Source organism: Prionailurus bengalensis, chromosome B4 (assembly GCF_016509475.1).
Source record: "Prionailurus bengalensis isolate Pbe53 chromosome B4, Fcat_Pben_1.1_paternal_pri, whole genome shotgun sequence".
Lineage (NCBI taxonomy): Eukaryota > Metazoa > Chordata > Mammalia > Carnivora > Felidae > Prionailurus > Prionailurus bengalensis.
Genome location: NC_057358.1, coordinates 129,670,927 through 129,685,991, shown reverse-complemented (window position 1 = coordinate 129,685,991; position 15,065 = coordinate 129,670,927). Strand labels below are relative to the sequence as shown.

The window sequence follows — 15,065 nt, the reverse complement described above, 5'->3', positions numbered from 1 at the left end:
GAAGACCAGACACTGCCCCGACATTGACCTGGGTTCTCTTTCAGACCCTGTTACCCACCCCCTCTGAGGATTTCCTCATCTGCCTTTACTGTGGGGCAGGGCGGGCCGGAGCCACTTTCAACACTCTGTGGGCCTCCCCTCTCTTCCTCCTGTGACCAAGCACACTTGTGGCTTTGTTCCCACTTCCGTACCCACCCCTCTCAGCAGCCGAAAAGCAGCGGCTGGAGCCAGGCTCCTGGGCTCGAGTTCTGCTGCTTACCAGCCACATGACCCTGGGCACATTCCATGACCTCTCTTTGCCTCAGTTGGCTGATCTAGAAAATGGGGATAATGAGAGAACCCATCTGCTGCTGGGTGCGGTGAGGACGGAGTGAAGAATGAATGCGTATCAAGTGTTAACATCAGAGCCTGGTGTGCAGGAAGTGCTCATTGCTTGTGAGCTGTCCCCATGTCAACCCAGCACTCACACCTGGTGATTCCTGGGCCTTGGTCGCTGCACACCCCCCCCCCGCCCCGCCCCGCTTTCTTGGCACCTCTGTGAACTGACCTCCACGGGTGGGGTGGTGCCTTCAGTGGCTCCCAGCTGGGGATGGGACTGCGGGAATACATGTGACATTTGGAGAGAAAGCCGGTGGCTTGCACCTGCCCCAGGGCCCAAGACCACCTGCTCTTTACTCTCAACGCCGGCGCTGCTCCCATACCTGCCTGCTAAGCTTCAAATCCTGGAAGGGGGGAAATCCCACCTCCAAGCTTCTCCTCATTGACTGGGGGCCTACTCGGAACCAGGCCCAGGGCTGGTGTTTTACATGCAAAGCCTTATTTAATTCTCGTGTCACACTCAGACCTTAAAAGCTCTTATTAGAACAATCTTACAGATGAGGAAGCTGGGGCAGGAGGGGCCATTTTGTTCCCACTAGAAAATGGCAGTGCTGGGGTCCAGAGTCCCTGGTTTTAACCCCTCCCACTGTGACCAAGGAGTTCAGAGGAAGTCACGAAAGCTGCAGTGTGGGTGGGGGAGAAATGTGTGTGGACCGCTGGGTGCTCGCTCACCTGTAGCAGCTCCACGTCTGCAGGCTCCGCCTGGGTGGGGACCAGCTCCGTCAGCATCTCCGACATCACCCTCACGTTCCCACTCACCATCTCAAGCTCGCTGCGCAGCTTCCCGATCTGAAACACATGGTCGGCCCTGGTGAGAGAGGCCAGGGGGCCAGGGGCGCTGCTCACGAGGACAGGCTGGCGCCATTAGCCCAGGGGAGCTGACCCGCCAGGACCCTTTTGGCTCGTGGGCCACAGCGCGGCACGAAGAGGCCTGTGGTGGGACTGCCCCACCCCCCAAAGACCCCCTCACAGAGCTCTACCGACCGTTACCATCTCTAAACTGGGGAGCCTGGTTCAGGGAAGGCCAAAAGGAAAGAAGCTGAAGGTAAATGCACCACAGAGTGCGGCTGCAGGGCTCCAGCATCTCCTGGGGCCAAGATGGCAGCTAACGAGGCCCTGGAGGGCAGTTCCCCGCCCAGGGGAGAGGAGGGAATCAGCAGGCCGCCTTCCTGCCTAGGATGACAGCTTACTCCCCTCTCCTCTTCTGTGAGGACAGGACTTGCTCCTGGTCTGCTCCTCCTGGTCTGTTCTGGTGTCCTGGGCTCTTTCAAGCATGAGTGCCACGCCCCACCTTGAGTGTGAAACTCAGATTTAGCACTTGTTAAAACCATGTTAGCAGGTTTTCAGTGATCAAAGGGTTCCAGGGTGTCAGCTTGGGGAATCAGCGTAAATAAGGCTGCACAGTCTCCACATGAGTGAGGTGGCGAAGGGCCACTGGTCCAGTGTCTTATGCTGTGGGGCTTTGTGGGGTGATTGGTCTCAGGAACTCTGTGGACGCTGTGAATGTCTAGTAAGGCATCAGTATGAAAGTCCTTTTTTTTTTTTTTAAACTTAAAAGATTTTTGAGAGAGCGAGCGAGCATGGGTGGGGCAGGGGCAGAGAGAGAGGGAGACAAGAGGACCTCAAGTGGGCTCCATGCTGCTGACACGGAGAGAACCCAATGCGGGCCTTTAACTCACAAGCTGTGATACCACGATCCATGCTGAAGTCGGACGCTCAACTGACTAAGCCATCCAGGCGCCCTGGTATGGAGGTTCTAAAATTAATCTGGACGAAGAACCTTGGCCATGGAATACCTTATGGGTCCAGTTATTAAGTGGCTTGCGTTCTGAGAACTGCATGTGACCTAGCAGATTTCAGATTACGAGAGTCAGTATACAAATTTACGATGCCTGTGACAGCAGCCACCATTTATTAACCACCTACCAAATGCCAAGCATTTAACTTTTGTTGCTCATTAAACTTTACCACAATCTTACGAGGCACGTATCATTATCCCAGCCTTTATAGATGAAGAAATGCGGGTGCAGACACAGGTAGTAACTACAGGTCACAGACACCTTCCAAACCCCAGGACACGTTTGGTACATTTGGCCGATTTAATGAACACTCTTGGTATAAATGAGTGGAAAGACTACTGACCACAAGCCCAGTGTGTCCGGGTCCGATGGGACCTAATTACAACAGAGTCTGGGAGTGATACCACTGGATGCCTGGAAGCTTTAACATGCCCCAGGAGACAAGAGGGGAGCTGGAAACTAAACACCGCCTACTCAGTTTTGTTTAACGAGAACCTTCTTACCCTGGATGTCATCAGGCTTAATCCACGCCGACGTAGACTTCAGGCAAAAAGGTTAAAAGCATAACTAGGCTACGTGAAATTTGGATCACAGGGTGATTTTACAGGTTTTATACCACTTTAATTGTATGTCCAGTTAGGAAAACTTTTCTAGTAATATTTGTGACTCTGGGAGGTGATTTTATAACTTATTGTGAGATACCCAGTACAGAAGCTTCTCTCCAGATAGGTTGGGGTGTGAGGGGCTGCTGGCAGGTTTGTTCATAAGTCCAGATGAGACACTACAGGAGATTAGTGGGTCCACTCTGGAAGGTCAAGTTTCACTTTGTTTCCATCACAGACCTGTGTCTCTTGCCAGTATCTTTAACAGCTAAGCTTGCACGTGTAGCTGGTACAATGGGTCTAAAGTTCATAACACACCTCAAAAGTGGGCATGCTGACAACACAAGGCCTCAGCTCACACCCCAACAGCTACGTCTAAAATGGGGGTACACTGGGGCGCCCGGCTGGCTCAGCCAGTAGAGCATGTAGCTCTTAATCCCAGGGTCGTAGGTTCGAGCCCCATGCTGAGTGCAGAGATTACTTAAATAAATAAACTTAAAAATAAATACATGAAATGAGCATGTATCCAGCTTATTTTGGTGATGGCTGCAGATATCCCTTGGGGGGCAGGCGGCTTTGCCAGGTGGCCTTGCCCCCCACTCCAGGAGGAAGAAACTGAGGGACAGAAGCTAAGTCAGTGCGTCGTGAGTCTTGTGGGTAATCCTGCAGGGCTACTCACGGAGCCCCGGCCCCTGGAATCTTACACTACACCTCAAACCTTCTTCTTGGAGCTCTGTGGGAAGCATCATGGGTGCAGAGCAAGGGTTTAAAAAAATTTTTTGTGCAGATGTTTTAAAACTGTTTTTAGCCAGAACCTCTGTTCAGATGAAATCGTATTTGAGCACATAAACAAACCACCCAAAGACGACGAAGACGCTGTTGCCGAAGGGGCCACCTACTGGGCACTTACTCTCCCCAGTGCTGCCTGAGGGGCTCCGTGGGGCACACACTTTGGAGAACAGCCAAGGTGCAGGACCGAGCCTGCTGGGAGTCAGACAGACTTGAGCTTGAATCCCACCACCATCTCTGATGAGCTGTGCGGCTCTGGGCAAGTGAGTTTATCTAAGTCTCGTCTTTGAAACAGGAAGAATGATACATACCCAGTGGGGCCGCTGTGAGGATAGAAATTTCCATACCGAGAGGGGCCCTCCCTGCCCCGCATGGCTCTGACTCAGGCTTGTTTACCTGCTCAGGGGTTGGCGTGATGGGTGTGTCACTGGGGAGTGCGGCCGGGACGGGCAGGGGGGCGGTGTGCTGGGTGGAGTCTCCTCCATGGCTGGCATCAGTGCCCACAGAATTCTGCCCTGATGGCGCCTCTGAGCTGAACACGGTCTAGAGGGCAAAAACCGGGATCAGCGAGGCGGGCAAGCACGTCAGAGAGCAGCTGGGGAACCTGCTTGGTAATTCCCCCACCTGCCCTCCCCGCTGCTCCCGAGGGATGAATCTCCTCACCCTCTGGGGCGTGTGGATGGGCGACAGCATGTCCAGGTCGGTCATCGGGAAGTCCAGGCCCTTCCTCCGCAGGTCCTCGTAGACGGTGACCACACCCGTCAAATCGGGCGAGCTGCGGAACGCGTCAGCCCAGGACTGAGAGGGGACAGGGGGACACGGCCGGTAACCACTGCTCGCCATCTCCCCCGTGAGCCCACCTATCCGCCCCCAGAGAGCAGAGATGCCCTGACTCGCTGGTCCTCGGACCGCCGCGCCCACATAGCCCCCGCTAAGCCCCCTCCCCGCACTCAGAACCTCCAGTCAGCGGACACCAAGACAGCCCCACGTGAGAAGGAGCTGGAAGCAGACGGAAGGGCAGCGATGGTGGGGGCGCCTTGCTGCCCGGCCAGGCCCGAAGCTCTCTCCCCACCCCGGAAGGCGGCTGGCACGGAGCTTGGCCCGGCCTGCCCACGCTCACCTGGATGAGGTTGAGCACCTTGTCGTGCACGATGGTGGGTGGGTTGTTCTTGGGCAGGATCGTCCTCACCAGCACGCCCTCCACAAAGTCCTGGCTGGCCACCAGCACGTGGAAGCGGTGCCCGCAGTTCTTGACGCAGGTTTCCAAGACCTGGAGGCCGTGAGGGGCCCGTGAGCAGGAGTGCCCAGGACCCTTGCACTCGGCCTCCATCCCGGAGGAGAGGCTGAGTACGGGAGGGGCCCTCTCAAGTGAGACCCTGGAACACGGAGAAGTGGGGACAGTGCCCCGACTCGGGGGCTGGTGTGCTCACTAGTGGCCCCTCACCGAGTGGCCTCAGAACCCACAGAAGCCTGTCCTGAAGCTGCTTCTGAGCCGAATACAGTCTGGAGGGAGGGTGGCTCTCCAAATGGAAACCACAGTGAACTTCCATAATCCCATGGTGACCCTGCAGCCCCAGGACCAGGCGCTGAACTTCCCTCCTCATTTCTTGTTCTCCCTTCCTGGCTGGAAGTGCCCTGCTCTTTAGCCGGATTCACCTGATGTAAGTGCTGCTGGGGACCCCGGGACAGAGTGCTGTCTCCACTCGCAGCCAAACCCCTCCGACAGCCAGGATGCCCCCTCTCGCCTGGCCCGTCCTTGGCCACCGGCATTTGTTTTATGCACACTTTCCAGGACATCCAAGTGCCCAATTTGCCCGGCCAGGCTTTCTGCCCTGCTGAGCTCTGGGTTCACCGAGCTTCTGTGTCACTTGGCAGGTCCTCTGGCACGGGCTCTCCGTGACTGGGTCTGGAGGGATGTGGGCCTCAGGGTGTCTGCTCCCCATGCCAGGAAGTTGGAGAGAACTTTGCCAAATGGCCACTCCGTATCTGCCAGCACTGTAGACAGGACAGCGCTTTGCCCACAGACCTTTCCTTCTCAACCCCTGGAAGAGGAGCCCCACGGTGGCTGGGAGTCCTGCTAGGCCTGGGGGAGGTGTGGCTCTCCCATGGAGGGACAGACGGATGGACGGGGCACTCACCGTGAGAGCCAGCATCACCTCGTGGAAGTTCTTATTCCCTACAATTCTTTTCTTCACTGCTCGGAAGGCATCTTTGGGACTGGGCACAAGAAGGACAAAAGGAAGGATGCGCTGAGGAATGGAACCTTCTTATTCAACACATGGGGCCACCTACCTAAGATCAGGAAGCCCTGGAAAACGGGCTTCCTGACAGCCCTGGTTCTGTCTGTCTATCCGTCCATCTGTCCATCCATCCATCCATCCATCCATCCATCCATCCTTCCATCCCATTCATCTCATCCCATCCCATCCAAGCCAGCCACTCATCCATCTTTCCTGTGTCCTGTTTCCTGCTGAACACACAGGTTCTAATCACAACACAAACTGCCTGCTCTGCCAAAGTCCTCAGTAGGGCATGAATACTTGGCAGAGATTCTCCAGATCCCTTGCACCAGAATCCTCTTGGGGGGAGGTATGAGGGTTTGTTAAAAATGCAAAACCCAGGGCTCCCACCCTAGGTCCCTGAACCAAGCTCTCCCGGGATCTGTATACTCATCACACCCCCAAGGATTCCTGATGCACACTGGGGTTTATAAATGAATAACGTGTGGGCCGAGTCCTGGGGCCTCATCCTGGCCACTTCCTCTCTCCACCCACACTTCCACTCAGGTCTTATTAAGTAGTCACACATGCTGGCACCATGCTGGGTGCTGGGGACACACTGGTGAACGTGCGGGTCTGCTCTCAAGGACCACATGACCAGGGAGACCCACATCACTGTGGGAAAGAAGGGCGGCCCGCAGTAAGAGTGAGTGGGTGTCAGGGGAGTCCTCTCTGGGGTGGCATCACGGCTGGGCGTGAAGGATGAGATGGAACCAGCTGAGGGGAGGAGGGAAGTGGTTCAGGCAGAGGCGGGAGGGACTGGATGGAGGCCGTGCGGGGAGGTGGAGGGAGAGGCTGAAGAGGCCCAGGCCATCCCGGTAGGGAGGGTGGACATACCTTGTGCAGGGGGAGCCCTGAAGGCTCTGGTGGCAGCCTGCCCTCCCTGCCCCATCTGTCGCCCAGCCCACGCACGCCGGTGGCCTCACCCTATGTCCTGCCCTTCAGCTCTGTGCAGGTGAAATCAATGTTGCCCCGATGCTCTGGCCTAAAAGCCTTTGTGGCCCCCAACTTCCACGTCTAAAATCTGCCTCGCCCACAACTCCCAGTCCCCCATCTCCCTGGTGTACACTGTCACACGACACCCACCTGGGGCTCCCTGGCTGAGAAGATGCCCCCCAAAGAGGGGGCACCATGTCCTCTCTTGACACTTGGCCTCCCAGAGCCCTGTACGCTACAGGAGCATGAGCAACATTTCCTAGGCTGGGGAGTGGCCCCTGGGCCAGTCCTGCTGTCTGCCAGACATCTGTCTGTTCAGTGATGAGCCCGTCAAGAGCGGGTCAGGAAAGTCAGGAACCCAGACACGGGTCCCCCCACACGAGCGAAGGCGGCAGGCAAGGTGGAGGAGCCACGGAGGCCTGTCAAGGGTGTGATGGACACACAGGACACGTGGGGTGAGGGACCATGGTCCCTGACAGGGTGGGCCCCTGTCCCAGAAGGGTGGGGGTAGTTTTCAACCAATGCCCTGGGGCAGGCCGTCACCCTCGAAAGGGACTTGTTTCCACGTTTCAGAGCGGCCCAGAGAGAGGGCACAGCACTGGGAATCAGAAGTCCAGGCTTGTGTGCCATTGCTGTGGGCCTGTTGCGCTCAGTACCCGGCTAGGAGCCCAGACTGGACGGCAGGGAGGCCACAACCCACTGGGGGGGTAGACCTAGACCAGAGATTCAAGGCCAAGGGTTAGGGTTAGCAGTGCCTGGAACACAGGAAGTGCTCAAGTCAACAGCATATGCGCTTGAACCCGAGTACGCACGAGCCCCAGTTCTGCCAATGCTTATAAGGGAGATGGTGACTTGCCTCTCCAGGGGGTTTGTGCAGCCCCAGGCCCTCTCAGGGGCTCCTTGAGCCTGTCCGCCCCCCATCTTTTATCTCGGTGGCCCTGCCATTGTGGTCTGCCCCCCGCTGGGGATGCTGGAAGGTGCCGGTAGCCACTGTGTGCTGCCCTCGGTGCTCCCTGCCTGCCGCCCGCTTCCAGCTGCCTGGGCTCACTTTCCCCACAAAGGGACCATTTGGCTGAGAAGGACCCCGCAGACCAGCTGGATTATCCCAGTGAAAAATGGAGAGCGAAATGAGGTCCTGCTCCAGCTGTTGATTCTCATTTCTCAGATCGTTCCGTACTTCCCCACGACTGTGGTCCCACCTCTTCCCACCCTTCCTGGGTTCTCCTGAGGACAGTGACCCTGCTTTCCCTCTCTGCTCCCCTCGGGACTTTGGGCTTACCGCTGGAAGAATCTAAAAGAGATATTTGCCTCTGATGACAAAGACCTAGGGGGGTACAGTGACTTGCCCAAGGTCACACAGCTGGTCAGAGAGTGCTAGTCAGAGACCAAGAGCCCAGACCACGATGCCTCCTCCACAGCATGTGTCCTGGGGTGACCTGTGTACCGGAAATGCTTGGCAAAGGCTAATGCCGATGGGCTCTCAGTTCTGCTTCACTGTCACTGCCTTCTCCATGTCCCCTGACCCCCTCAGGCCCCCTCCCCTGCTGGTTCCAAATCTTAAGGAAATGAAAGTCTGTTCTCGCTCACAAAGAAAGCTGGGAGTCTCCCTGCCCCTTCCAGCCCATATGGTGCAGAACAGTGCTTGGGGCCATGTCCCAGTGCTGGGAGCCACCAGCTGGCCGCGTCCCACAAGGATGTGGCCCAGGTGATGTCCTAAGAGGTCCAATTGGCCAGACTGTGACCTGAGAGAGGCCGTGTGGGCTGGTGGCCCCCCAAGGGCATCTCTGGGTCCCCTGTCCATCTCATGACAGCATTGGATGGAATCTTTGTTCCAAAATGTCTAAGATGCCACACTCCTGCCTGGGGTGGGACTCAGAGGACCTCTGCAGCCCTCCTGGCACCGAGGACCCCAGGAGGGTCTCCCCTTGCACTCCAGGAGGGGTGGGAATGAGGAGGGGCTCTGTGGCAAGAGGCAGGCTGCACTGAGGCTGGCTGGCCAACCCGTCCCCCACCCCCCCGCCTCGCCTGCAGGCCTCACCCTTCCTCAGTCTCGTTGATGATGTCACAGATCTCCATGTTGAGGGCCCAGTCCTCGCTCTGCAGGGAGCCATCTGTAGCCTTCTCTGCGGAGGAGAAACCACAAGTTACACGGTGTGGGGGGTCCTGGACAGGCAGACTCAGCCGCGTGCAGGTGTGTGGTGTGGGACGCGGCGGGAAGGGCCAGAGAGGAGAAGGACGATGGGTACTTTTTGGGGCCTCAAGAAGGACCAAGTGGCGTGCAAACTGTTACCTAACCTTGTTCTGTTTTGTCATTTAATTGTTTTGGTTTTGGGCTGCATTTTATAGTCTTTTTTTTTTTTTTAAGTTTTATTTACTTTGAGAGTGAGTCATGGGGGGGAGGCAGAGAGAGAAGAGAGAGAGAGAGACAGAGAGAGAGAGACAGAGAGAGAGAGAGAGAGAGAGAGAGAATCCCAAGCAGGCTCTGCGCTGACAGCGCAGAGCCCAACGCGGGGCTTGAGCCCACAAACGATGAGATCATGACCTGAGCCGAAACCAAGAGTTGGCTGCTTAACCGATTGAGCCGCTCAGGCGCCCTGTATTATTTTTTCTTTTTAAAAATGTGTTAAAATACACATAACATTTGCCATCTTACCGTTTTTAAGCGTATAGTTCAGCAGCATCAAATACACTCGCGATGTGGTACGGCGGGCCCCACCACCCTTTCCATCCTGCAAATCTGAAACTCTAACTCCCCATTTCCCCTCCAGCAGCCCCTGGCCGCCACTGCACTGTCCTTACGATCCCGACGACCTAACACGTCATTTAAGTGGTCTCATACAGTATTTGTCCTTTTGTGATGTCACTTAATTCTTACAGCAGCCATGTGAGGCCAGGAGCGTCACCGTCCTTTGATCACCGAGGAGGCCTCGCGGCTCAGTCTACCAACCGGATGAGTGGGGACAGCAATCCGGTGGGCTGGTTTCTGACATGAAACTACGGAGGCAGTGTTTTATTTTCACAAATAAAATGCTCCTTCTTGACTTTCTATTATCTTTTGAGTTGGTATCTTTTGACCATTCACGTGGTTCAAAACGTAAAAGGTTCCCAAGAAGCACACAACACGGAGTAAATCTACCTGCCTCCCCGGCCCCAGCCCCACTTCCCAGTGGCCCTACTGGGAACCAGTTTCCTCTCAAACCTCCCAGAGAATTTTTTTTTTTAAAGCTTACTTATTTTGAGAGAGAGGGAGAGGGAGACGGGGCGGGGGCCGGCACAGAGAGGGAGACAAACAGAATCCCAAGCAGGCTCCATGCTGTTGGCACAGAGCCCGACGGGGAGCTCGAACCCACGAACCATGAGATCGTGACCCGAGCGGAAGTCGGGTGCTTAACCGACTGAGCCACCGGGGTGCACCTCCCAGAGACATTCTTAACCTATGAAGCAAAGGACCCAGGGTAGTTTAAATCTCGACTCCCATTACGAACAGGCGGCCTGGCCTTCCCCTCTGAGCCGGTTTCTGTCTGAAGGCTGGGTGGATGCCAGCCACCCCACAGAGCTGCCCAAAGGAGTAGTGATAACTCAAACAGGGCATCTGTACGGTTCTTGCCACAGAACAGGTGCTCAGTAAGTGGTAGCAGTTCTGTTATTTTTTATTTTTATTTTTTTAAGGTTTATTTTATTTTTAGAGGGGGGGGGAGAGAGGGACAGAGAATTTTTTTTTTAATTTTCTTAAAAAATGTATGACTTTTTTAGTATAATTTCTTAAAACGTTTATTTTTGAGAGAGAGAGAGAGAGAGATGGAGAGTGAGTGGGGGAGGGGCAGAGAGAGAGGGAGACACAGAATCTGAAGCAGGTTCCAGGCTCTGAGCTGTCAGCACAGAGTCCGATGCGGGGCTCGAACCCCCAAACTGCCAGGTCATGATCTGACCTGAAGTTGGATGCTTAACCGACTGAGCCACTCCAGGCACCCCTAATTTTCTTTCCTTCTTTTTTTTAATGTTTATTTTTTAGAGAGAGAGAGAGAGAGAGAGAGAGAGAGCGAGCAGGGGAGGGGCAGAGAGAGAGAGGGACAGAGGATCCGAAGCCGGCTCTGTGCTGACAGCAGACAGGCGGATGTAGGGCTCGAACTCACGAACTGTGAGACCATGCCCTGAGCTGAAGTCAGATGCTTAACCGACTGAGCCACCCAAATGCCCCGAGAGAGAGAGAGAATCTTAAGTAAGCTCCATGCTTGATCCCACGACCCTGGGATCATGACCAAAGCTGCAATCAAGAGCTCAACCCACTAAGCCACCCAGGTACCCCCAGTTCTTTTATTTTTAAATTGAGGTGAAGACTGCATAACATAAAATCAGCCGTTTCCTGTCTCCACAATGCTGTGCAACCATCACTTCTACCTAGCTGAGGTTGTGCAGACTCTGAGGGCTTACCAGAGCCAAGGTCACTCCCCTCTGTACCCTTCTAGAATCCATCCATGCAGCCCAGGTCTTAAATAAGCTCCAACACAGTGCACAGAGACAGTCTGGTCCCCTGCTTTTTCGGGCCAGTGTTTGATCACACAAATCACCCTGTTTTGGCAAGTGTCGTACCCTAGGTAGGGCTGTGGGCCAAGACAGGACCGGTTGACGTTTTAAGGTTAGGGAGTAAGACCCTTGGTGTTCTGACCCTGGGCACTATCCCACGTCCCCCTCTGTCACAGCCCTTTCCTCTGGCTCCAGGCCTGGCCCCTGCCGGCACCGGGCACCTGAGAGCACAGGGTCATAGGGCACCTGTCACACCAACAGCACCCAAGGGACCGGGTGCGTGCAGCTCGTGATCCCAGCGACTGTTCCGCAGTCCTGAACAGCAGGCTCACTCTCTCTGTTCACACAGAGCTGAGGCCCAGGGGGGGCCAAGTGACCCTTCACAGGCTGCATAGTCATGTGCCAGGCACTGGGGATGGACACAACGGTGGACCAGACAGATGTGGCCCCCGCCCCCCGGTGCCCAAAGGGGCTGAGGCGCACTCTGAGCCCCGGCCCTGTGACCGGGCAGGGCCCTCTTCTGGCCAGGCAGGCGGGCCCACCCTGCAGGACAATGCCTGGGCTGGGCTGGCAGTCAGCTCCCTATAACTGTGGCTTTCATGACGTTGGTTTCGAAACTGGCCTGACCTCAGTTCCATCCCGGGTCCCGCCTTGAGTCCTGTGGCCAGATGGACGCTGGGGTAGCTGCTCGGGACACAAGCCAGGCAGCAGGGGCATCAGGGTAGGGACATGGCAGCGGGACGGCAGCGGGACGGGGTGTTTTTCTCCCCGGGCTATGGCTGTGGGGACAGGGCTGGGGGCGTGAGGACGGCTTCCTTTCAAAGTGTTGAAGGGTGGGCTCATTTGTCCCACAATGAAGTCCCGAGTGTGGCTTCTTTGTGGCACACTCCCCGCCCTTGGGGACTCATACGCTTGCTAAAGAGAGCTGAGCGGAGGAAGCCAGGCTCTACTCTGGAGGGTTGGGGGGGGGGGGGTGGAGGGGTGGGCAGTGGCTAAACACACTAGTGTGCTACTCCTCCAGAAACCGCACCTCAGCGGTCCCCAGCCACACGGGCCAGAGGACAAGTCATCTCTGACTCTGGTCACAGTGTTCTGCCAACTCCAGCTCTGGATTCTCTGTCCTACCTGAGCCCCTGTCACCTTGCCCTCTGCCTCTGCCTGACAGGCCACTGCCCCGGCCCCTCCTGCCTGGCTCCCCCACCCACCCCTCCCCCACCCCATGCCCTTCCTGCCTCAGAGTGAGCTTTCTGAAACCTGGAAGGGACCGTGTCCATCCTGTGCCCCAAAGACTCCAAGGCTCCCCAGCCCTCAACCTGGCCTGCGTGCCCTTCCTCGGCAACAACCCTCTCCAGTTACAGCCCCTGACACACCAAGTGCCGTTAGCTGTTTACACAAAGCAGGCAGCTGAATCCTCCCAAGCCTGTGACGTGTGTGTCACTGCCCTCCTCTAACTGATGAGGACACTGAGGTGCCGGGAGGTCACACAGTGGTCACCAGGGGCCGGGGAGCTCAGCCTTCCCGGAAGCGCCCCCCTGCCCCCTCCTCCCCATCCCTCGCTCCACCAGCAGGCCTGTCAGGGCTGCCTCAACTAGGCCCCCCGGGGGACGCCTGAACATGAGGGGCGCCTCTCTTCTGGGGGAGGGGCAGCGCGGTTTTAGAAGGGATCAAGGTCATCTTGGACAGGCAAGTGGCCGTTAAGGGGTGGCAGGGCACTCAGAAGCCGGAGGAGGTGCCAGGCCAGGGAATCGGGGGGTGCGGGAGCCGGAGCACGGGTCTGAGGCCCCCCGAGCACAGCTCTCCAGTCCCGACGCCAGCAGCGGGCAGAGCCAGGCGGATGCTGGAGTCTTCTGGGGGGCTGGGGTTTCAGTCAGCCTCAACAGGGGGAGGAAGAGGAGGAAGGAGGAAGAGGAGGGAGGGGAGGAGGTTTGAGGTCCACCCGGGCAAACTCAGTAGGAGACAGGTGTGTCTAGAGCAGGATGGGCCCAGCCTGGGGCCTCGCGGCCACCTCCCCGCAAGCTGGGGAGCAGATGGCCCGACTGGGGGGTTTTCACACATCCTCAGTGAGACTTTCCGGGCGTACTCCATCAAGGGCAGAAATGGAAACCCACAGGAACCTGGGGATATTTGTTTTGTTTTTGCTTTTTGACCACAGAAGTGGCTCAGCTTGCTATTTCAGGAAGGGGGAGTACGAACACTGACAGTGGTTACGGGTTCTAGGAGAATGCTCGCCGGCCTCTGGGCTGTGGGTGGCAGTCGTCAAAGGTCCCAGGAGCTGTTCTGCTCTTGTCCCAGCTCCCGAGGATGCCAGGCCCTGCCAGCCTCCCTGTCTGCCGTCGGGGGCCAGCAGTCCCGTGGCCGTGGACCGCTGGGCCCATGTGTGCCTGTCCCCTCTCCCCGCGTCATGCCTGGTGCAGACGCCACCTTCCGGGAAGGCTCCAGAGAGTCTGCCTGGCGGGATGGCAGGCAGAGTCAGGCTGGGCAGTGGCACAGGCCTTGGAGTGTGGTGAGTCTAGCTTCGTGTCCTAACTTGGGGACAGCAGGCCCTCTCCGGTCTGCTTTCTCCTCTGGGAAACCGAGATAAGGCTGCCTGCCTCACACTGAGACTTTGTAGCCAGACAATGCGTGCACGACATCAGGTAAGAGCAGTAATGAGTCATGACTCATTAAGTACCATGACTGTGACCTGGGCTGAGAGCGGGCAAGAGTGGCCACCGAAGACACGCCAGCTCCCCGCCCCTGCTCCCTGCCTGCTCTTTCTTGGGGGGACCCCAAACAGCCGGAAGACAGTCGCCTTCTTGGCTCCTTCCACTGCTTTTGGAGAAGTCCGCGTCTGCGGGTGCTCGGTGGAATCATGGCCAGGACTACCTGCTGCCAAAGTCAGCCCTGGGGGTGGGGGAGCAGCCTAGAGTCTTCTCCTCACCACCCTGCACATTCCAACGGCAGGCCACTACATCTGGGAATTCCCACTACTCAACACATCTGCGAGTTGCCCCCGGCTCCATTATCAGCTCTCATTCAGGCCCTGTCACCTCTCCGAGGCCTAGACCATCACCTCCACCCTCTTCTCTTCAAACACAAATCCAATCAGTACCTTCTTCTGTCTGAAAATTATCCAGGATCCCCCCCCCCCCCCCCCCGCCCTTCCAACTGCCCTCAGTTGCCTGAGGGTCAAAATCCTGAAGTCTTCAGGGGCTGAGAGGGACATTTGGGACTGACCTCAGCCAAGACTGGCTGTGTTCTGCTCCTGCTGGGGCCTTGTTCTTGCATGCCCCTGGGCTTCTGCCTGGCATGCCTTTCTACCATTCGGTCACGCATCTGGGTCACAGAGGACGATGACAACCATCACCACCAGCACGCTCACTGGATGCTCAGTAAGCACCAATCATGGGACTCGGGCCTTCACACGAACCTCTCACCATAATCCTTAAGACAGAGGATAAATAAACTGAGGAGCACAGAGAGGTCAGTGTCTTGCCCATGGTCACACAGCTTCCACACTGCAGAGCAGAGGTTCAGACTCAGAGAGGTCTGGTTACTGCATCCTTACTCTTTACATTTTTTTTTACACTTACTTATTTTTGAGAGACAGAGAGAAAGAGAGAGAGAGGGTGAGAGCTAGCACAAGTGGGGGAGAGGCAGAGATAGCTGGAGACACAGAATCGGAAGCAGGCTCCAGGCTCCGAGCTGTCAGCACAGAGCCCGATGCGGGGCTCGAACCCACAGACTGTGAGACTGTAAGATCGTGACCTGAGCCAAAG

At 56.7% G+C, this 15,065-nt stretch overlaps 1 protein-coding gene across 4 annotated transcripts in view; it reads right to left on the bottom strand.

Moving 5' to 3' along the window:
• Nucleotides 1-15,065, bottom strand: part of TOM1 (target of myb1 membrane trafficking protein) — a 42,722-nt gene that overhangs the window by 14,422 nt on the left and 13,235 nt on the right. For all 4 annotated transcript variants that reach the window (XM_043563614.1, XM_043563613.1, XM_043563615.1 and 1 more), the window contains 6 exons: nucleotides 8,822-8,906; nucleotides 5,707-5,785; nucleotides 4,689-4,838; nucleotides 4,232-4,366; nucleotides 3,965-4,111; nucleotides 1,051-1,167 (listed from right to left, as the gene is read on the bottom strand). In XM_043563614.1, the coding sequence (XP_043419549.1) occupies nucleotides 1,051-1,167; nucleotides 3,965-4,111; nucleotides 4,232-4,366; nucleotides 4,689-4,838; nucleotides 5,707-5,785; nucleotides 8,822-8,906 (713 nt within the window). The remainder of the gene's footprint in view (nucleotides 1-1,050; nucleotides 1,168-3,964; nucleotides 4,112-4,231; nucleotides 4,367-4,688; nucleotides 4,839-5,706; nucleotides 5,786-8,821; nucleotides 8,907-15,065) is intronic.